This window comes from Heloderma suspectum, chromosome 4 (genome assembly GCF_057233095.1).
Source record: "Heloderma suspectum isolate Gila_16-S chromosome 4, 16-S_ref, whole genome shotgun sequence".
NCBI classification, from domain to species: Eukaryota; Metazoa; Chordata; class Lepidosauria; order Squamata; family Helodermatidae; genus Heloderma; species Heloderma suspectum.
In genome coordinates, this window is record NC_139461.1 from 142,794,940 (window position 1) to 142,817,597 (window position 22,658).

At 48.8% G+C, this 22,658-nt stretch overlaps 2 protein-coding genes across 7 annotated transcripts in view; one reads left to right on the plus strand and one right to left on the minus strand.

Moving 5' to 3' along the window:
- The first annotated feature begins 6,261 nt into the window (after positions 1–6,261).
- Positions 6,262–7,874, plus strand: NKX2-4 (NK2 homeobox 4). The gene is made up of 2 exons (XM_084848165.1): positions 6,262–6,643; positions 7,035–7,874. The coding sequence occupies exons 1-2, from the start codon at positions 6,265–6,267 to the stop codon at positions 7,724–7,726; spliced, it is 1,071 nt and encodes a 356-aa protein (XP_084704291.1). The 5' UTR covers positions 6,262–6,264; the 3' UTR covers positions 7,727–7,874.
- Positions 7,875–17,595: 9,721 nt separating this feature from the next.
- The window catches only part of XRN2 (5'-3' exoribonuclease 2), an 86,784-nt gene continuing 81,721 nt past the window's right edge, over positions 17,596–22,658 (minus strand). For 2 of the 6 annotated variants that reach the window (XM_084850713.1, XM_084850710.1), the window contains exons 29-30: positions 21,823–21,967; positions 17,596–18,405 (exon numbers count right to left, since the gene is read on the minus strand). In XM_084850713.1, coding sequence (XP_084706839.1) covers positions 18,349–18,405; positions 21,823–21,967 — 202 coding nt within the window. In that variant the 3' untranslated portion in view covers positions 17,596–18,348. The remainder of the gene's footprint in view (positions 18,406–21,822; positions 21,968–22,658) is intronic. The other 4 variants (XM_084850714.1, XM_084850712.1, XR_014790311.1 and 1 more) reach the window with 2 other exon arrangements.

Sequence of the window (22,658 nt, forward strand, 5' to 3'; positions counted from 1 at the left end):
CTTTTAGCCCTCACTTAAGCAGGCTCAATACTTGCATAGAGCTTCTGAGGAAGGGAGCATATGATGAGTAACCTTCCAGCTCCAAAGTTATCTTCTCATCGCAGGCTGTTGGGGGCACAGGGCACTGGCCAGATAGACAGATAGGCAGATAGATAAGAAAAAATACAAGGAGGTGAAAATTCCTTTCCTTCAAGTAACCACAGGGGTCCAGAAATAAGGGTGGGAAGGTGGGTGGGGAGATCTACTTTTCTGGGGAGTGCTCCCCCCCTAGAGCCACCCCTGGGACACTGTGCTCACCTAGAAGACCCCCCAAGTCTCATTAGTGATGAACTAGCCACAGTGGAGGCTGGTGGCTCCAATTTCGGTGGGGCAGTGAATCCATTCTGGGTTTCAGTCGGAACCAGCCAGAACTCTAAAGGAGCTATCCAAAGTGCTGACCCCTAACCCCAAAATAGGTTCAGCACATTGGATAGCTCCTGGTTCTGGCTGGTTCTGACTGAAACCCAGAATGGATTCACAGTCCCACCAAAATAAGAGACACCAGCCTCCCCGGACTAGCCACCAACTACAATGTGTGTTTCTAAAGTGTGTTTCATTTCCTTAATTAGTAGCAAAAGGACATTACTGCCCAATAGCAGAGTTTGGTGAAATTTCCCATTACGTTTATGGACCTCAAGTTATTGAGATGGGGGTGGGGGGATTTGGCAGCAATGCTGAGATGCCTGGCTATGTCCCCGCTCCATGTGTGAGGCCCCCAAGGCAGTTGCCCCCTGTGCTCACCCCTAAAAAGGGCCTGGCTATAATTAGTGGGGGGAAGAAGCAGGAAAACAACTACCCTCTAGCATAAACAAATACACTGCTGAATACATCCCCTGCTGCCTCTTTCCGTTTTAATTTTCCCTAAAGTGGAACTTTTAATCTGGACTCTCTGAATTGTTGTTGTTCAGTCGTTCAGTCGTGTCCGACTCTTCGTGACCCCATGGACCATAGCACGCCAGGCCTTCCTGTCCTGCGCTCTCTCCTGGAGTGTGCTCAAGTTCATATTCATTGCATCCGTGATGCTATCTAGCCATCTCATCCTCTGCCGTCCCCTTCTCCTTTTGCCTTCAGTCTTTCCCAGCATCAGGGACTTTTCCAGGGAGTTTTCTCTGAATAGGCAGGCCTATTTATGATATTGATTAATCGCGCTTCTCTGAGAAATGCATGTGGCGTCTTCTCAGGAGTAAGGTTCCATTTATACGTTGCCGAGGCTTTTCCTTGGGTGGATCATCCCACGCCCTACCGCCGCATGGAAGTTTCCGCTAAAGTCGCTTCCAGCTCCAAGTTATTGTGCTCTGGATCACAGCTGCACAGAAGGTGGCCCCGGATTTTAAACAACAAAGCCAGCTTCCTTTATCACTTATTGTGTGCTGGATTGTCTAGTCTCAGGCCAAAAAGCCAAAGCGAAACGTTCTCGGTTCAGCTGCGAGAACATCCGCGCTGCGGCCACGTCGCTTTCCTCCGAACCGCTAACAAGGGCCCCGATCTAGCAAAAGTGGAGCCCTTTTCAGGCTCGCTGGCTTCAGTGTGACATCAGAAGGGCGGGTAAGTGCTTGATTCTGGCTGGATCATGTTCAAGTTGTTTAGATTAGGGAAGGAGGCGGCTTGCAAGAGCCGGTGATGGGGTAGGCGACCCGCCCTTCGAAGTACAATTTCATTCAAAGACGATGCATTAGCCCCGGAAAAGCGACAGTACACCGGCACAATCGAGCAGAGAGTCACGTTGGCACCTCCCATTTATTTCGGGGGGGGGGGACCTTCTTTTAGGAAAGGGGTTTCAATCGCGGTGCTTTTAACTGTTTGTTTGTTTGTTTGTTTGTTTGTTTTTGTAAGAGGGTCTGAGCAATTTTGGAAACGCGATTGAGAAATGTTACACATGAAATAAAACAACTCGCAATCTTGCCGAGACGAAGTTCCTCTGAAAATGTTGAGACCTCCTTTCAAGCGAATGGATTTTAAGGGTAAGGCTAACCCGACCTTCCCTAACCTAGTGCCCTCCAGCGGCTTTGAACTAGGACTCCCATCATCCCTGACCATTGGCCATGCCGGCTGGAGCTGATGGTAGTTGAAGGCCAAAACATCTGGAGGGCACCAGGGTGGGAAAAGGCGAGCTAACCCAAGACATACACTAGATCGAGGAGCAAGTAATGGACGGCTGTGGCCGGTGTCTTCATCAGGCGCCCAAACAGCGTCCTGTCATGATCGGGAGAGCATATATCACAAGCACCCTTTATCTGAGAGCGGCTTTCTTTGTGGGATTGTTTCTTGATATATTTAAGGCACACGCAAAACGCTTCTGAGGTGGGCTCCCTTTTCATTTCTGAACAAAACGCTACTCACCTGCCTCCTGTTTCCGAATATCATCGCCACCATAGGCACAACACACACATAATATCCAAGCTAGCTACAATCCTGCATTTAGTTAAAACCACCACAGCTAAAATCCCTCACATCAGTAACTTCACACTATAAAGCCGGATTCAGCCAAAACTAAGCCATTTAAGTTGTACTGCTTTCAGTGGGAAAGATTTAAGCATGAGTTTAACTCTCCCATTTAAATCTATGGGACTTAACAGCTACTAACCTTTTAAAATTCCCTCTAGCTTGCCTCAGAAGTGCTTAACTGACTAGATCGTACTGCCCTTTGTCTCATGGGAGTCTCGGGAAAGATAGGCCTAGTTCTTTTGTTGTGGTACACTTCCAAACAGCAGATGTTTCCGTGTGCGGGCTGTGCCACTTCCGATACACGTAATGGAATGCGTCCCCATTAGACAGATTCCAACACAGGGAACGCAAGCCTGGCAGGAAGAAGGCCGGGCTAAAACGGTTCTCCCCGACACGCTACTTTTCTATCTGCGTGGATTTTTAAAAAATGTATGACAGAACATTCAATCATGAGAGCCCCCAGATGCAGTCTCAAGTGCTATAGGCCGAGCACAGGTTGACACCTGCCCTTTCTGAGAACAGATGCCGTTCAGCGCGATGGTAAGCATATCCATTCCGAGGTCCAACCGAGTGCCTTTGGGTACGAGTGGGCAAAATGGGTGCTCAGGCTGGTCCACTTGACCGCTGCCCAGCCCTTCTGAAAACGACTTCCAATGGTGGTAGCATTCAAACATACATACTACTGGTGTTGTAGGCAGACGGCTACCCCTCCGTTGGTTATGCCCATTTATCATCAGGCCTTCCCATCCTTGGCCATGCTCCCCTTTTAATGGGAGTGTTATATAATAACGATATTTGAAAAGAAATTTCCAAGGTCCATTTCACCGTAATGTCTTTATTAGAACAACTCAAATGTCACAAAACACCGTGCAAGCTTTCGAGTTCTCCAGAACATCGTCAGGCAAGATGGTAATAAAAAGACATGTACTCTGATCTTGTACAGAATGCTATTTCTTCACCTCTGTAGCAGTTGCAGTCCCATTTAGAATTAAGGCTCGAGGCTTCATTTCAGATCAGGCAGCAGAATTTTCACCAACGCCCTGACTCCCCGCACCTTTCGTTTTCAGATTAAGTAATGTCTGTCCCCATCTTTGACAGCATTCTAGGGGTATTTCGTTGTATTTAGTTACTTATGTGTCCTATATTTTTTCACGCTTGTAGCTTAGAGTGGTTCTCCCGAACCACCGCTAGCCCTTCTTGCCCTCTCTCTCTCTTTCTCCCGGAACGTGATCCTACACGACTTTAAATCCGTGGCGGCTGGGAACAGATGGGTCTTCTCCACATGGTCAGTAGATCCATCTTGATAAACTGGAGCGCGGATCAGGGCAGTCACTAACCTCGCCGCTCCCACTCCCACCGCCTTCAGTCGGTGCAGGTCTTCAGTCCTGCTGAAGCAGTCCTGCTTCAGGTCTTCAGTCCTGAAGCAGGTCTTCAGTCCTGCTTTTACTCTCTGTTCAGGGATAACAAGATACTCGCGGGAATCTGATAGATGCGACGTGTGTTGTGGAAGTCCTGGGTGTCCAGAAGGGTGGCACGGGCGAGTCCAAATCCCAAAACATAACGAACAAACAACCTTCCAAGAACTTCAACTGTCAGGCCCCGAGTCCAAATTCCCGCCTGGCTTTGCCTCGGGGTCACCTTCTCAAGCAAAAGACAGAGGCTGCTGGTGGGTGGGAGTTCCTAGTTGTAGTTGGGCTCAAAATGGAGATCGTTTTTGGAGAGCTCTGGGTTTCTCCCAGAGACAAGAGCCGTCGTCCAAACACTTGAAGGAGACACAGCACTTGGATCAACCCCGATCTGGGACGGGGGAGACGGTGTGGGGAACAGATCCATAAGGAGGGCCTGAGCCCTCTAGGACGGGAGGGGACCCACTGAGTTCAGATCTGGCACACGGGTAACAGCCAGCCAGCCAGCCTGAGTTCTCGTTCCTGCTTTCACACACACGCACACGCGCACACGCACACGTAAGCCCAGCTTGCTAGTGGAAATCGATTCGTTTCCTCAGGCAACTAGGACATCCACGCTAGCCGAGGTTCTTCCATGCGAAAGCAAACCTGCTGCTCTTCGTGTTCTTCATCGGGCTCCGACTAAATTCAGGCCTTGGGGCAAAAGTCCCGTTGAAGCCAGTGGAGCAGTCTCCCAAGTGATCGTGCGTTTGAGATCGGTTACTCAGAAGGGCAGAGAGTCAGGGAAGCTGCTCTAGACCGGCAGCAGAGGCCGAAGCAAGTCCTGCCCGTTTCCACGGGACTTGCCTGCCAAAGGGCGCCACTGTAGCCAGCGCTGCGCTTGCACGCTCTCTTTCCTTCGAGATTTCGGACTGGACTGCAGGGATCAACACGGCTGCAGCGAGGAACTCAGACCCCTCCTTTCCTGGGTGCCCTCGGGGAGCGCCCTACTCCCGCGGGTTTCGTCGCCTTACCAAACCTGCGGCGCACCATGTCTGCACAAGTGTGTTGTCACCCTTCAGTCAGTCTCCCCCGATTTCGCGGAGGCGGTTTCCTTTCTTCTTGGGTAGCCCCTTTCCGGGGCACGGTTCTTCGATTCCCACAGAGCACTTGGCTTCTCTCTTTCCTTTTCCCACTTCTCACACTCGGGGAAGAGGTCTGGCTGACTCCCCGGTCGCTTCCAACTAACTGGCCCGAGCAGTCCTGCCTTGGACTCATCACCGCTCCGTGGCACCGATGCCGCGCTTCCCTGAGAGTCCAAAGCGCTTCCGCTGTCGTTTTCTCGGTTCGCGTCGCAGTCCCCCGTCCGGGCTGGGCAGCGCTGCCATCTCCCGCGCGCAAGGCTTTGTCCTCTGACGTGCGACGTCCCCCCCCCCCCGCCTATTTCTGTCGCTCCGTCTCTGGACCGTCCAAACCGGATGTCCCCGCGCCTGCCCTGGAGCAGTCCAAGCGCGGCGGGTACCTACAGGTGCACGGGGGCGAGTGGCGGCCCAGAAGCTCGCACCGCCCTGGCCTGGCGCGCGCCCCAAGGGCGATGGAGAGCCAGACGAGGCGCGCGGAGGCGGGGGCGCCCGCCCCCCGACCGGCTGGCTTTGGCGCGCGCGGCTGTTGCCAAAGGGGGACGGAGGGGCTGCCCGGGGGCCCCGGGGGCTCCGAGGGCTGGAGTTTGCCGGCCTTCGGAGCCCGGAGAGGACCGCCCCTGTTCGGCGGGCTTTGGGGATCCCTCGCTGGGACTAGCTCTGAGGGGCTGCCACGAAGCGGGAAGAGGAGGCTGAGGGAGCAGCTGAGGGAACCCTTCTAGTGGGCAGCGCTGCCTCTGAGGAGCTGCAGGCCTTTGGTAAACACGGGGGTGGGTGTCCCTCACTGGCGGGCTGTGGGAAGCCCCCTTGCTGGCCTGGCCTCCCGCCGCGGCGGCTGAGGTGGCGGCGTGAGGGGGTCTCGCCTCTGGGGGCTGCGGGGCCGGGGGCTGCCAGGGTTTGGAGCAGGTGAAGGTGCGCCTCTCATTGGCTATGGGGGGCCCTCCGTCCCTCCCCCCCACGCTGGCGGGGGCTGAGGGAGCGAGCGAGGAGCGCGCGGGTGCTGAGGCGGCCGCGGTTGTGGCTCCGCCCCGCCGGTGTCTGTCGTAAACCTGGTGCCGCCGGACTAAAATAAACCCCAGCCAGAAGAGAGCGGAGGGAGGGCTGGCGCGCCGCCGCCGCCGCCGCCCCCTCCTCCTCCTCCGGCCGGGCTCCCGCGTAGCGGCGGCGGCGGCGGCGCTCGGCGCCCTTTTCCTCTGGACTCAGCCGCCGCGTCCGCCGGGCGAGCGAGAGGGAGCCACGGGGCCGCCCGGCGAGCCATGTCGCTCAGCCCCAAGCACACGACGCCCTTCTCAGTCTCCGACATCCTGAGCCCCATGGAGGAGACCTACAAGAAGTTCGGCGCCATGGAGGGCAGCCTGGGCGCCCCTCTGGGCGTGGGCGCCGCCGCCTACCGGCAGCCCCAGGGCTCGGCCCTCCCGCCGCAGCAGCAGCACCCCATGGCCGGCCACAACTCCGCCGCCTACCATCCCATGGCGCACGCGGGGGTCTCGCAGTTCGCCCACGGCTCCGTGGCAGGCTACTGCAACGGCGGGCTGGGCAACGTGGGTGACCTGGCGCCCTATTCTGACAGCGTGCGCAGCAGCGCGGCCGCCTCCGGGTGGTACGGAGCCAACGCGGATCCCCGCTACCCCACGAGTAAGCGAGGAGAGGAGAGGCGGGCGCGGGCGCGGGCTGGAGGGGGTGGGGGGCGTGAGGGGCTCTGAAGGGCGTCCTCTAGGCTCCTGTCCTAGGAGGAGCGTCTTCCGAAGCGACCTGGTCGCCTGAAAGATGTGGGTCAATTCTAATTCTGCCGTGGGAGGGGGAAAGCACTTTGGACGTGTTCAGAGGCACTCCTGACGTCCCAGGGCTAGAGGGCGAGGGAGAGGAGGCATTTGCTCTTTCAGACGCAGAGAGATTAAGGCTTCCTAAGCGATCTTCTCAATATAATCAGGGTAATGACGATTCCCGCCCCTGTCCGCTACCTCCAAGATGCCCCCTCTGCCCTGCATCCTGGCCCTCTCTTAACCCGCACTGTGTGTATTTTCAGTTTCCAGGCTGATGGGCCCGTCGGGGGGCATGAACATGGCCGGCATGGGGGCTCTGTCAGGAATCGCGGAGGCTGCCAAGTCCATGGCCCCCGGGCTCCACGCCACGCCGCGGAGGAAGAGGAGGGTGCTTTTCTCCCAGGCGCAGGTCTACGAGCTGGAGCGGCGCTTCAAGCAGCAGAAGTACCTGTCGGCGCCCGAGCGGGAGCACCTGGCCAGCCTGATCCACCTCACGCCCACCCAGGTGAAGATCTGGTTCCAGAACCACCGCTACAAGATGAAGCGGCAAGCCAAGGACAAGGCAGCGCAGCAGCTGCCGCCGCCGCCGCCGCCCGAGGGCTCCAGCCTGTGCCAGCCGCCGCCGCCGCCGCCGCCGCCGCCCCAAGCGGCTTCCCCGCGGCGCGTGGCCGTGCCGGTCTTGGTCAAGGACGGCAAGCCCTGCCCGCACAGCGCGGCCGCCGTCGGCCAGCCCGCCGGACAAGCCCCCGGGGGCAGCGGGGCGGGAGGCGGCGCCGGCCAGCACCCGCACCCGCAGCAGCCGGTGGGCCCGGCGCCGGACCTGGGCGAGATGTCCCCGAGCCCCCCTCCGCTCCACAGCCAGGTGGGCTCGCTGGCGCAGATGGACTCGGTCGCCGTCGATTACAACGGCGGCATGGTGAACGCCAGCTTGCTCTACGGCCGGACCTGGCAATAAGCCCCGCCCGGAGCGCCCTCGCTCGCTCGCTCGCTCGCGCCCGGCGCCTGCCGAGACGCCGCCCGCCCGCCCGCCCGCCGCGGGACTCGCAGCCCCCTCGCCTCCGGGGCCGCCCTCGGCTGGGAGCCCCCGGCAGCGACCAGACTGGCCCGGCGGGGTTAGCGGGGCAGGGCGGAGGGGCCGGGCCGGGCCGGGCCGCCCCCTGGGAACCCGCCTCGCTTGCGCCAGGGTCTCCCTCAGGCCACAAGCCCAGGCAGAGGCGCTACGACGCAACGGGGGCGGGGGGGGGGTGCATCGGCTCAACGCGGAGTTGGGGGCTCAGTTGCTGGCCCGCAGGCTCTTCGCTCACGCAATTTGCCATCTGCTCCCGCGTGGGGGGAACGGAGAAAGACGAGGAGAAAACCAGCAGCGAGGCTTTCTCGGAGGAAGCTGGTGGAGACAGTTCCCGAAATGGCTTGGGGGAGTTCCAGAATTCGGTCGGCGCGGGGTTTGTACATATCTGACAAAGGCAGCCGACCCAGATCAACCAGTCTTCTGAAGTGCAACTTATCCTGGGTGGGTGGGTGGAACGGTGGAGGGGGGGGGGGATACTAATAATAATACCACTAATAATTTTATAAGGGAGCCCCTTAAGTGCAATCCCATTATTACTGATGGAGACCTAATTGAATTGTAAGTCACGGTCGACGGGCGACATTATCTGCCGTTTTCACAAAAGAGAAGGAGCGACACGCACATGGGAGGGAGGAGGGGCCACTTGTATTATTATACCCAGTAAGGATATTTTTAAGAAAACTTTTTGAACTTGCACGCTGAGGTTTAAAAGAAAGAAACGTTTTTATTGTTAAGTATTATTTGGACGTATTGCTGGCAAAATCCCAGTAATACTACCCCACCAATTGTAAAAACAGAAAGAACCCACCATCACCACCATCGAACTACGGCTGTTCCAGTGAAACGGACTGATGAAATTATGGACAGAGGGTCCCCATCAAATGTAATGCTACATGCTTATGGCGTTTGTATAAAAGGTACAATACAGCAAGAAGTTCTCCCGTGCACGGCCCATTGAAATGAATAGGATCTGAGTAAGAACACGGATAAACTTCCCCGGAGAGTGCCCCCCTAATTTCATTTGAATGTCCACGTTTGTAAAATAAATAAATAATACTGCATTACTGGGTGACCTCTTTAAAAACCAAAAGAAGTGATAAAACTTGGCAGGACGACAGAAATGGTGGAATTCTTTTATCCATTTAACTGGAGAAAAAAAACAGTTAACAGACTAAAAAATAAATATAAAAAGAGGACCCTCCCCCCAAAAAAGCGTGAGGGAGAGAGAGATGAAGCGGGGGGGATTACATTATTTCTTACTCAGGTTTGTACTCCAAGAAGAATTTGTACAAATATGAACTAACTTCTAAGCCACAGGAGGCTGACATCCTAAGAACAGTTTGGCTGTTTAAACCTCTGTTGAGCTCAGCAGGATTTAGACAGTCTAGAAGGTAGGCAGGATTGCAGCCAAAGCCAATTGCAGCTTCTAACAAAACCCAGAAAATTGCTTTTACAAAATGTTGCTAGTCATTTTATGGGCTTGGAGGTGGTGTTTTTCATCATCATCATCAACAACTGCTTCCTTCCTTTCTTGTTTCTAAAGAACGGGAGGATTCATTCTTAACACACCATTCCTAATAATGAACTCGCCTCTAATCAGGACTTTGTCAATAATAACTATTTTTCTCATTTGGTCAGAAAAAGCAAAGCGATTATTTTCAACTAAATTGTATGTAGTTCCATTTCTTTTGTGTGTGTGTGTGTGGGGGGGCTCTTTAATAAGTTAGTAGGCTTTCATTGATCGTTTTGAAAACCTCAAATTGAAAACAAATTGAATAAAATGAAGCCTGGATCGAAATCTGATCGAAATCTGTTTAATTCATGCAAATAAAGGGAATCTCAGAAATGAGATGAGTATGATAAATTAGAAACTCACAGCAGCCAGAATCTGGCCTTAATTTGTGTTACAACTGTAGAGAAGAAAGATGTTTAAAACCTATATAAATGAACTGGCAGGAAGGTGAAGGGGTGTGTGTGTGTTTTTAAATGGAGGACATAGGCATTGATTTATATGATTTATTTTATTAACCTTAAACAGGGCACAATGCACCTGAAAGTTCTCCTGTGGAAGCACCACTGAAATGAACAGGGCAAGGGACTCCCCCATTCATGTTAATGGGGCTTGCTCAGGAGAACTTCCACGTGGACTGTACCCCCTAATCTTTAAGTTCCCAGTTTGGAACTCTTAATGGGAGCACTACAACAGTCCCAAACATTTCTCCCTGACACTGAGTTTTCTGTGTAGTATCTCAGAACATAACCCGTGCAGTTGCGCAGCTCCTACTCACTTCAATGGAGTGTACACAGAAGGATTTCCCCTTGGAATGTGCTTTTATAGTGCAATCCTATATATGCCTACTCAAAAGTAAGTCCCATTGAGTTTAATGGGGCTTATTCCCAAGTAAAAGGGTAAAGGATTGCAGCCTTACTGCCCAATCCTATAACGTCTACTCAGAAGTAAGTCCCATTGAGTAAGTCCCTAACTCACGCAGGTAAGTGTGTATAGGACAACAACCTTAGCGTATTTTTAGGTAATGAATTCAAAATAAACCTGTTCTTGGGAATGAGTCGGATGCACCCACAATCAAAATACATTAATATTTCTAATCTACCCTAATTTTCTCCAAATTCAGAATAAAAACATTTACTTCTAAGTAAATATGTCGAGGGTGGGAAGACAGTCCCATTAATACAAATGGTTTGATGTCTTCGAGGGTCAAACTGAATCTTTAGAACCAGGTAACGGGCATTTAAATTAAACTTCGAACTAAAAGACCATGATCCAGCCAAAGTTAGTCGCTTTTCAGTTCAATCGATTTAAATGAGAAAGCAAGCCCTGGACAATGCAAACCTGTATATCTACTCAGAACCAACCCTCGTTAAGTTCAATGGGACTTCCAGGAAAGAGCCTTACATCTCTCTCATTTAAAACCAGTGGGATTTTAAATGCCTACCTTTGGCTGGATCGTGACCATTGGAAGAATCCTATGCAGTACTCAGACCCATTGGACCTTGTGAGATTTAGTTCCGAGTAAGAATGCGCAGGATCGTTCTATACGTGGGATCTGAGGAGTATGGGAATCGATCGGACTTAAAGTTAGTAGACTTTCTTGTTTTAGCGGGACCGGGTTAGGCTAAGCGGCACTAACATTATTTGAACCGTGACCGGGTTGTGTTTAAGATCCAGATTTAAAGAAGAATGAATAAAATCACTTGTATAAATTAACGCTTTAAGGCTGAACGCCTAAATATTCTTACTCGGAACTAAACCCCATTGAACTCAGTGGGTGCTACTTGCGGGTAAGGGCGCCAGTTAGGAAAGGCGAAGGGAAGAGGGAGCGAAGGCGCAGGCAGTCATGCCCTTAAACTACGCGGGGGGGGGGGAGGGGGCGGTCTTTCTGCGTAATTCCAAGAGCAGGCCCTGAAAGTTGCCTGTCACCAGTGGTATCCCTCTTTCCGATGAAAGACATTTGGGTTGGGCTGTAATAAGTATGAGACCGCACAGTTGCCTGAGCGGAAGGCTCAAGTACCTTGGGGCTGGTTCCGAACAACCCTGCGCAGGAATCGGGCTGTAAGTACTTTCAAACTGAAATCCTAGGCACACTTACCTGGGAGTAAGTCCCATTGAACCCAGTGGGACTTACTTCCGAATAAACTTGCATATGATTGTTCTGTAAGGCCGAAATCCTATGCCCATTTGCCTGGGTGTTAGCCCTATTGAACTCAATGGAATTTTCTTCTTGAGTTGGATTGCATTGTAATCCAAGTATGTCGATTTAACTGTACAAAGCATCGGGTTGTATGAAATTCATACAGTCCTTCTTTCCCACCTCCCTTCCCACTTTATTGTATTTACTATCTTAAATAAACATTTGGACAAAACGTAGTTTAGCCATTTGCTGGGGAAAGGAATTTTATTTTTCTTGTATTATTATGCCTTTATGACGACGACCTAACTTTATTTGGACCAAGACGGCTTCCTGAATCATTTTTCTTACGGTTATGAACATATGAAGAGTTTTCCCCCTTTCTTAACCGTGCTGTCCTTTGGGGCTGAAAAACAGTTACATCCAGTTGCCTTAAACTATAAGGCTTAAAGGAAGGTGGGTGGGGAGAAGAGACAAAAATACCAGCTACAAATAACTTTTGAAAGGAGAAAGTGTGTGAAATTATAATTGAATGGGATGTCTGAAAATAAAATAAAAAAATATTGAACATTCTGTCGGATTAGTTTAAAGACAGAACATTAATTTTAGAATTATTGTTCCACTGGTAAATAATTCGAGTACTTTTAAACTCACATTTATGTGAGGCTGTAATCCTTACTAAGGAGTAAGTTCTATCGAACACAGTGGTACTTCCTTCTTCAAATTACTAGTACTTACTCCCACGTAAACTTGGCTATGATCTGAGAGGTCGGTTTACAACACACTCATGTACATCACTTAGCCTTCAACCAGTTACCTGGAAATAAGCCCCAAGGAACCCGATAGACGTGCCTCAGATTGGGTTGCATACAATTCGGAACCGAATGTGGAAGCTGACTCCACTGAGAAGCGCAGTGTATGTCTGAAGCGAGGTGAAAGTTTTGGGTTGTTCGATCTGGGACACCTCATTCAGACACGCAAGCCACCGATTGATATTGCAGTCATGCTGTGTCTAGTTGTGAACCAGACCACATCCACAGCGATCAGAAAAAGCTGTTCCTTGGGCAAAATGTGGCCTGCAACAAATTGCAGAAATTGCCACGTATAGAGATCGGACCAAACAGGTTATCGGACCCGTGTAAACTGTTCTGGATCTTGCCTTTTGGGAGTAATACGGACGTTGAGCCCAAACAAGAAGAATGACAGAACAAATGAGAAAATTTTTTTTTAGTTGGACCATAGTGGAAGCAAATTTCGGAATTGCGAAGGACTCTCGCTTTTTCGGTCCTAACTGTTCAGAACAATTCAGTTTAGGGAAGAGTTCAACATATATGAAGGCACTTTGCCAAAACTGTAGAGGTCTTTTCCGTGTGCCCAGTAGCTTTCCCAACCTCGTCTGAGCCGGAGGGCCCTAATGCAGATAAAAAATGTGCGAAATCTACGGGAAGTTCTCTTGCGCGGGCCCCATTAAAACGAACAGGACCTTTGCAAGAACATGGCGCTGTTGTGGACCTCCTGTTCGTTTCAGCGGGGTCTTCCGCAGGAGAACTTCTCCGTGGTTTGCTTGTTTATGATTAATTTCTTCATTTTTTGATGGGATAAAAAGCTGATTAGAACCCTTTTGGAGCCCTGTTCCACGCAATAAACTGGAGGAAAGGCCAAGATGTCAAGAGGTATTAACAAAAACAAAGCCTTGTGGCATCTTAAGGACTAACTACCGATACCGTGGCATAACCTTCCGAGGACCAGTGTCCACTTCAGCCGATTGTATGTTTTATGTTAATAAGTTATCAAAACTTTTAACATGGAGAAACGGAGCGAGGGAGGAATGGAAGAAAGCCACGCTAATAATGGGGTCTGGTGCTCTCCTTTTATCTAGGAAGGGTTAAAAAAAAAAAATCTAAATTAAGATTAGCCCATGCTCAAAACAATGATCGACAAACATTGTTAGAATAGTCCCAGCAACGTTTCGGAACAATATGTGAAGCCCGTGAGTCGGAAAGGGCTCTTGTGGCGCCCAGGCTGTCGAGGTGGGGGTGGGAGAGCCAGCTGTTTTTGGAATGTCTCCCTGGCCCGCCGTGGGCAAGGATGTTTTCCAGACAGGCAGGTAGGGAAAGTCACTGCCATTTCATGCAAACCAGTCCACACCTAAGCTCTTTATCTGTGCATCTAAAATAAGATGAAGTTTAGCTTGGCAAGATTCGATCTCAGAAAGCAGGATGATTTAATAAAAGCGCCAATCTCTCTCTCTCTCTCTCTCTCTCACGCACACATACATTGCAAAGCCCAAAGTCAAGTACCCTGTACAGCGTCTAGCAGTTAATAATAATAATAATAATAATTAATAATTTACCACCACTACCGTCATCTGATCTAAAGCCTTAGCAGCCATGCCATCCGTATCCACGCTATGTGCCAACTACTAAAGTGTCTGGGTGAGTGTGTGTCCCCGTCCCATAAGCGTTTCTTGCTAATTTGCCCTCCCAACTTCAAGGCCCTTTATTGAAAAGCAGCGCCGGCTCCGTGCGGAGGGCTTCTCCTTCTCACGCAGCCCAGGGAAAGGGTTCCTCCCATTCAGCGCAGCATTTTTCGGACGGCTTGAAAGAAAGGGCTCCTCCGGCAATTAGCGCTGCCCAGACCCTTAATGCGCATACAAACCGGGCAGGCTTCGCTGGAGCTCATTATCTGAAGAGGCGGATAAGTGTCTCCGGCGCGGCCCGGCGGGGAAGGGGTCTCCAGGGGGAACAAAGGGCCTCCCAAAGTTCCGCCACCCCGCCGGCCAAGTCAGCTGGCGCTCGCGGCCTCCGGCCCGGAGGGAGGCCTGGGCCCCGCAGGCTCCCACAGGCTGCGGCCTTGAATTGGAGGCCGAGATCGGCGCCAGGCGGGAGCGAGCGAGCCAGCGGCGCCCCACGCGGCGGAGAGGCCCCTGCGGGAGGAGAGGGACCGGGCGGACCGGCTCCCCGCCGCCGCCTCTTGCAGCGGCCCCCAAGAAGGCCCGTGCGCGGCCCCCCAGGGCGCTCTCCAGGGCCCCCCGGCGGGGTGACATTTCTGGCCTGGCATGCCCACCGGAGAGGACGGCCCCCGGAGCCCGCAGGCGCTGTCCAAGGCGGCAAAGGGCCGGGATCCGCGGGCCCACAGCGGGCTCCGGCACCTGAAATGACGCGCCGCGCTGAGGACCTCTGGAATAGACCGACCCCCTTTGGGATCCAGTGGAGGCTGCTGGCTCCGATTTCGGAAGGGCAGTGAACCCACTCTGGGTTTCAGTCAGAACCAGCCAGAACTCTAAAGGAGGTATCCAAGGTACTGAGCCCATGGGGGGGGGGGGTCGGGTTAAGCACCTTGGACAGCGCCTTTAGAGTTCTGGCCGATTCTGACTGAAACCCAGAATGGATTCACTGCTCCTCCAAAATCGGAGCCAGCAGCCTCCACTGCTGCGACCTCTCCCCGGCCACCAATTATGCGGAGCGCTCTCCGCAGTTGGGCGCTTGGCCCCTGGCTATCCACGCGAAGCTGCACCATCTTTGCTGGGGCCCTGGCCGGGTGAGCTCTTCCGAGCTTGGCAGGGAATTTTGCCAAGACTCCACTGGCAGAATTCTCCACTGGAGTCGGAGAAAGAAACGGCAGTAAAAGAGCTCCTGTAGAGGCAAACAGCCCTTTTTGAACAGCTGGCTGGCAAGTGCCCCCCCCCCCCCCGCGGGAAAGCCACGTCTGCTCCCCACATTGTAAAGGGCACATCTACCACACTACATGTGAATGCAACCAATTTGTTTGCAAACCGAGATGTTCCTCAGGGAATCAGGCTTAGCTGCTGCTTCCTGTCAAGTGTCACCCAGGTTTATGGTTGTGTAATATGTGAAATCGCCCCTCGTCATTAATCATAGTAGAATCATAAAATAGTAGGGTTGGAAGGGGCCAATGAGACCATCGAGTCCAGCCCTAACAGTACCTGTTTACCTTGTGACTTACAAGGAAGAAAGGATTTAGTCTTTTCCCACCCTTGAACTGGAGTGTTAAAATATCACACCTCATTTCAGAAGTTAATATGCCACAGAACTTGAAGTCTCTTTGCTTCTCGGAAGATACGTGCAAGCCAATTCTATGCATATACTTGGATATAAGCCCAATTGAATTCAGCGCGCTCACTTCGGAGCAGGTATGCATAAAATGGCAGCTTTATGCACCTGCTTAACGGTCCCATTGAATATTTTACTATAATTTGATTGTAGAACCCTTAAAGTTCTACAAAGAGGCACTTCATTTTAAAAAGCATTTATTGTAAGGGTTCACCTTAAAGGAAAACAGGTCACCTTTCTTCAATCCTGGATGAAGTAGTTAGAGGCCAGCTCTGTCCACCACAAGCTTCTCCTGGTGATCCGATTCCCAGATCAGAACACACCTTTGGGGATTTTGCACTCCCTTAGTTTCTCTGTCTGCAACTTCCTGTACCTGGGAGTCCCCCATCTGTACCAATCTGCAACACTATGTAATAGCAACACTTGAGAATTCATGGACAAAGTCTCTCTCTTTCTAACTTGGGGAGGGAGAGAGAGGCTAGTAAGCAGGCTAGTAAGTTCCTACATAATTTTAGCGGCAAATCACAGGTAAGACAGGTGAGGAGGATCAACCTGCTCCTCCAGAGAAGCAATGAAGTTTACTAACTTGCCTTTATGGCGAGGGGGCCTTGGATTTTACATTAAGCTTTTATTGCTACCAATTTCTGCTTTATACTACATAGGTCCTTGCTAGCAACTTGCTTTAGTTCAAACTCTCAAATCATTGCCTCATAAATGGGAAAAAGGTAGAAAATAAGAAGGATCCTAGAATGTTGTAAGAACAGAGGAAGGGCTGATGCACATATGTACATGCAGTTCACTTGTTGAGAGGCAACTGCCTGCATGAACTGACACTACTTAGAAGAACTGCATTAGAGGAAACCCTGCCATGAGAATGGGGCTCATGTGTATGGGACTTGTGGTGGCTCATGCTACGTGTGGAAACTTTCACCTGATGTGGCACTCAGCAAGAAATGAATATATGCAAGAGCTCCCAAGAGGGCTCACTTCTATCTCTCCACTCACATCTAGTCCTACGTGCCTCACACACCGGCCCTTCCTATGATAGCAGGCATTAGCTTTTTGAACATTAGCTTAAACAGCAGATACCTGCACTTTTTGGATGCTTCCTTGGATTGGGGCTGGGCTGGGCTTGTTTTTTTGGCCTCTAAGTAGTATAAGGTTATTCCTATAAATGGGTATAGTAACAAAGGTAGAAAATACAAACTTGGGGATTCCATTCAGCAACACCTACATCAAAGAATTAGGATTTCATTCTATGATTCCAGTTAAGGGAGGAGAATGAGGCAGAATCCTGAGGTGATACAGTCCATTCTATCACTTCAGACTGCAGATGGGGATGATGCCCCTTAAACAAATTATCTGCAAGCAGAAACACATCAAGGAGAAAGGTGCTATGGAAGCCTGCTCCATGTTTATTTGTTTTCTAGGAAATGGCATCCCTCACACCCAAAGGCAAACCCCAGTGTGAAGTGGTACAATCCACTCTATCGCCTCATGCTGTTGCATGGGTAGACCAAGTCAAACTTGAAATAATTCAAAGCAAGTATGTTCAGTATTAAGGTGTGAACAGAATTTAAAATTAATCAGGACATAGCCCTGGAAAAGTGTGAAGTAATGTTGAGAATGTACCGAGTTCTTACCATTTATGCTGAGCAACCACACCCAACCCTCATAAAAAATCAGTATTGCAGCCACAATTTCTCAGCAGTTGATGAGCAGTGGGTAAATGCTAGAACACATAAATCAAAATACATAGAATCTGAGGAAGATGACATCAGGTGAACATTAAAGATTATAGTTTTCTGAAATGTATCATTTGGCCCCAATTCAGTCACCTCTCACCTACTGCAATTGTGCCCCCCGCCCCTTTCTGGTATGCTCCATGTGGGAGTTTCATGTTGCTGATCTCTTTCCCTCAGCAGCCCACCTGAGAGCAAAGAGCTGCACTTGTGGAACAGTGGTACACAAGGGTCTGGGGAAGGGACCAACTGGATACCCTTTAATATGTAAACAAAGTGGGAAAAGCCTTGTTAAAGTAGGTAAGTCAACATTTTAGTGGTTAAGGAAATAAGGTTTTTCTTCTCTCCCTCTTTCACACCTGCGTGTGTACACACACACACACACACACACACACACAGAGTTCGCTTTATGCAGGCAGGAAATGTAAGTGTCCTGTGGATGAAACTCCCCTGTTCATAATTTTGAGATCAATTTATATGATATTGGAACAACAATATAGGCATGATCCAATATGAGCTAAATGTCATAATAAAGACCACACAGATTTTGTAAAAGTTGAAACTTTTACTTGGGGAGTTCAGCAATCATGTTTCTAAAGGGACAAATACATCAATGAAGCAATTAGAAGGAATACTGACAAAGTCTTTAAAATGTTGTGCTTGTAGATGGCTTTCTAAGTCAACTTCGACAATTAGACACAATTGTGCACATTTCTGTTCATCTTTTCAATGCTATTCTTTTTAGGGTAAACATTTCTTAGTTGTGAACCTAAGGGATATTCTAATGCGAAATTGAAAGTCATCAACAACGTAATGCAATAAGACCCACACTAAAGACAGAACAGTACTCTTGCTTCATTAGACATTTCACACAAGCATTAATTCACTTGTATTCTGCACTACAGTTGTAAAGCAACATACGGATCATATCAAATCTTATCAGTAAAAATGTACACTGTTTAAAAAGAAAGATTATCATCCGATAACTACTCAGATGATAAATATGACCATAAAAATGATATTAAATTCTGGAAAATGACAAAAGCCTAGTTCCAATTATATCTTCCAGAAGAGGGTGGCAGTGGGTAAGGTCTGCCATAACCCTGCAAAAGAAACAAAAGAGATAGTGTTATTTTATTTGTCCTAATCATAGGCTATTACCACAAAAGTGGGGGACACACACAGATGAAGACAAGGATCAGATAGTAATGTTGCAAGCAAAAAGGGTAAACAAATGAGAGCACCATTCACTCAAATTTAAGCAATTTTTGTCTCAATCTTAATGAAAGAATTAAGCATGTGCTTAATTGTCTCATTGGATCAATAGATCTATTGAGCAACAGATATATTTTTAGTTGGCATTTTCCCCTACAAAATGGGAGTTTAAGAGCTGCAAACTTTAAGCACATTAACATGGGGAACCTAAAATGTAAACTTTGCAAAACATTTCATTTAGCAATATATTTACATACAAGTTTAAGCTTAATATTCACACTAATTAGCTGCCTGAGCTTTGGGATGTGTTTCTGATCAGGTACAGGAAATTACTGCTCAGTTTTGTATTTATATAACAGTTGCATAGCCTGGGAGAGGGGTTCAATTACTTGGATTATAAAATGCAAAGAATTAATTCAAAACGAGCTCTTAAGAACATAAGAAGACTGTGCTGGATCAGATTAAAGACCTATCTAGTCCAGCATTCAGTTGCCGGAGTGGCTAACTAGATGCCTATGGGAAGACCCATAGGATATGAAGACAGTAACACTCTCCTGGTCCTTTTTCCCAGCAACTGGTGTTCAGAAGTATACTGGAGGTAATATAGCCATCATGGCCAGCAGCAATTGATAGCCTCACCCTTCATGAATTTGTTTAATCCCTTTTAAAAGCTCTTCAAGTTGGTGGCTATCGTATCTTGTGGTAGTGAATTCCACAGTTTAACTGTGTGCTGTGTGAAATACTTCCTTTTGTCTGTCCTGAATCTCCCACCATTCAGCTTCACTGGATAACCCTAGGTTCTATGAGTATTACGAGTTCTAGTATCCACTCTGCCGACACCATGCAGAATTTTATATACCTCTTTCATGTCCCCCCTTACTTGCCTTTTTTCTAAGCTAAAAACTCCAAATGTAACCTTTCCTCATAGGGCAACTGCTCCACTCCCTTGATCATTTTCCTTGCCCTTTTTTTGCAAATATGTACAGAGTTTCAATAAAAGTTTTTTCAGATGATATGTTCACTGTAGCAAATCATGCTATACTTTCTCTGAAGAGGAAAACTCTGAAACAATTTCACACTATGTTTATTAAGTACTATTTAGGTCTCTGTAAAGGATTGGCAATAGGGGCCTGTGGAACAAATCTAATCTCCAGAGTCATAGAATCATAGGGTTGGAAGGGGCCTACAAGACCATCGCATCCAGCCCCCTGCTCAGTGCAGGAATCCAAGTCAAGACATCCCTGACAAGTGGCTATCCAGCTTCATCTTGAATGCCTCCGGTGTGGGAGAGCCCACCAACTCCCTAGGTAATTGGTTCCATTGTTGTATTGCTCTAACAGTCAGGAAGTTTTCCCTGATGTTCAGCCAGAATCTGGCTTCCTGTCACTTGAGCCCATTTTCTGTGTCCTGCACTCTGGGATGATCAAGAAGAGATCCTGGCCTTCCTCTCTGTGACAACCTTTCAAGTACTTGAAGAGCGCTCTCATATCTCCCCTCAGTCTTCTCTTCTCAAGGCTAAACATGCCCAGTTCTTTCAGTCTCTCTTCATAGGGCTTTGTTTCCAGTCCCCTGATCATCTTTGTTGTCCTCCTCTGAACCCTCTCCAGTTTGTCTGCATTGTTCTTAAACTGCGGTGCCCAGAAATGGACACAGTACTCCAGATGAGGCCTAACCAGTGCTGAGTAGAGGGGAACTAATATTTCATGTGATTCAGAAGCTATACTTCTATTAATGCAGCCCAAAAGCATTTGCCTTTTTTTGCAGCCACATCACATTGTTGGCTCACATTCAGCTTGTGATCGACAACAATTCCAAGATCCTTCTCGCTTGTAGAGATCCTTCTCACTTGTAGTCCTGCCAGCTAACTCAGCAACTGCCATATCATAGGCAAGTGAGTAGTGCCTGTGGCAGAAGGCCTTTCTCTTGTAATATGTGAGACGATTCCTGGGCTGATACCATAAGGTATGACCACAGATCCATTGGTAAGTAAGGTGGTGTAAGCCCTCTTGTTTGTTTATTAAATATGTTAATCATTTGCCCCAACAGAACGAATCAATTGCTGCAAGTGTGTGTGGCAGGTAGATTTGAGAGAGACAAAACACACCCAGAATATTTTTAAAATGAAGCCCAAACCTCAATTCAACAACTTTGGGATCTTATTTGGGTCACCTTTTGAAAGAGACAAAAGGGTCAAAGTATACCCCTAATTAATCAGTATCACAGATAACATTTTTACCTGGCAAAGTACTTTACACTTAACTCCGCATTCCCCCTCCCCCTCCCACCCTCTCCACCAAGCATGCAGCAACTGAAAATGACACCCAGCAGCATTTCTTCAGTTATTTGTTCCTGGAAGCAGCTAGCATGATGTGCTTCTGCACATGGCCAAGTGTGCAGAACTTCAGCTGTTCATTATCAGCAGACCTGACTGATACAGACAACAGCTTTTGAAAAGGAACTAGGTCCAAGTGATGCTTGTTTGAGTGTTTGGACAGCTCCCCCCATACAACTGTGGGAAGAAGCCTCCACCAAATGCTCAGGACAGCTTGTCAACAGCGTAATGCAATTTCAATAGAGCTTTCAGTATCAGGTGTTCAAGACAGGAATTGCTGAAACACTTACACTCTCATGCAATCATCCCAGTAATGCACAAGTACAGGCCTGAGATATCAGTGGATTACTGTGTTTTGGTGCTAGCAATGAAATGTCAATGGATCAAGGGAGCAGGAAAAATCAAGATTAGGAATGAACTTTTGTCTTTCAGATTGTGTGCAATTCTATATTTATAAGATAGTGATTACAAGAGCAGGATGAGATTATCCATAATTGCTATGGGAAGGAATTTAGTCTCCTAAAAGAGGCTATACTGGTCCTTTGGTGCCAGTCCTTTGGCATTTTATGGTAGCAGATATTTTTCAGCACAGGATGACTAAATTGTAGATATTGGCCATAATCTGGAGAAAGTGAGTCATCCTTAAATCCCACTGAAATCAATAGGACAAGTGAGCCACAACTAACTCAAGACCCATTCTTCACAATGGCCCTAACCACAATTAACTTTCTTGGGAATAGGTACACTGAAAACTTCACTGGGTTCCCAAGTGTCTTATTGTAAAACTGCACTCATTGCTAAAAGATGACAAATGCTTAACATACCTAGTACAACTGTGACTATACATCTGATTTTGTTCATAAGCCAAAGAACATCCTAATAGCCTGCAGGGTTGAGACTACATTTCCCCCCAGTTTCCTCTGAATACAGCTTGCTAGAGGACCATACAAAAAATCACACAAGACTTTGTTACCTGTCTTCCCCGATCCCTCCGATCATTGGGCCTTTGAGGGTAATTCATCGGTCCACCTGGACCCTGGTACTGATTTTGTTGGTATGATGGTCCCTGGGAATGGGGCATGCGGTTCCAAGCAAGAAGAGGAGTGGCCCCAGAACTTCTGAGAAAAGAACAGGTATATCATAGTGACTTACCCTCCACATGAAGACTACTGTTTCAGAAGTAGCATTATCTGAGGGCTATGGCATACTTCAGCTCCATTTAGCATATAGCTTATTTACACAAAGATTTAGTGCCTCTTTTCAGGCCCATAGTTAGATTAGAACAATGTTGCTGCTTCCCTAACGATGGAACTTAAAAAAAACACCTTAACAATAAAACCATCTGCATTGTCCTTTCATTCCCACATGTTAATTGGCAACAAATATATGGATTTTAAAATCGTTGTCAAATTCAGATTCAGGTTTTTTAAATGACTTGAAAGGATCTGTTCCATTTGGTAGTGCTGACTCTCCAGCGTGCCTCTCTGCAGTGATTTGAAATATAAATTGAAGACAATATTCTGTTTTGCTGGTGTAATTTATCTCAAGAGTAAACAAGTGCAAGAGTGAGGCTTTTTTTCCTGAACATCCAGGCTAAATCTGGGAATCTATTCTTTCTAGTTAATTGCAGGCTGCAAATGAATTCTTACAGCAGAGTAGTTTGAATCCAGGGTAGGAGCTTTAGCTGCTATCTCCTCCCCCCACCCCATTATTCAACTCAATATGTCAGAAGGTCTGATCAGGAAGAAACCTTTTCAAGTTCTATTGATGCCGTTTTCAATTGACCACAGTGACCTAGCAACATAAGCA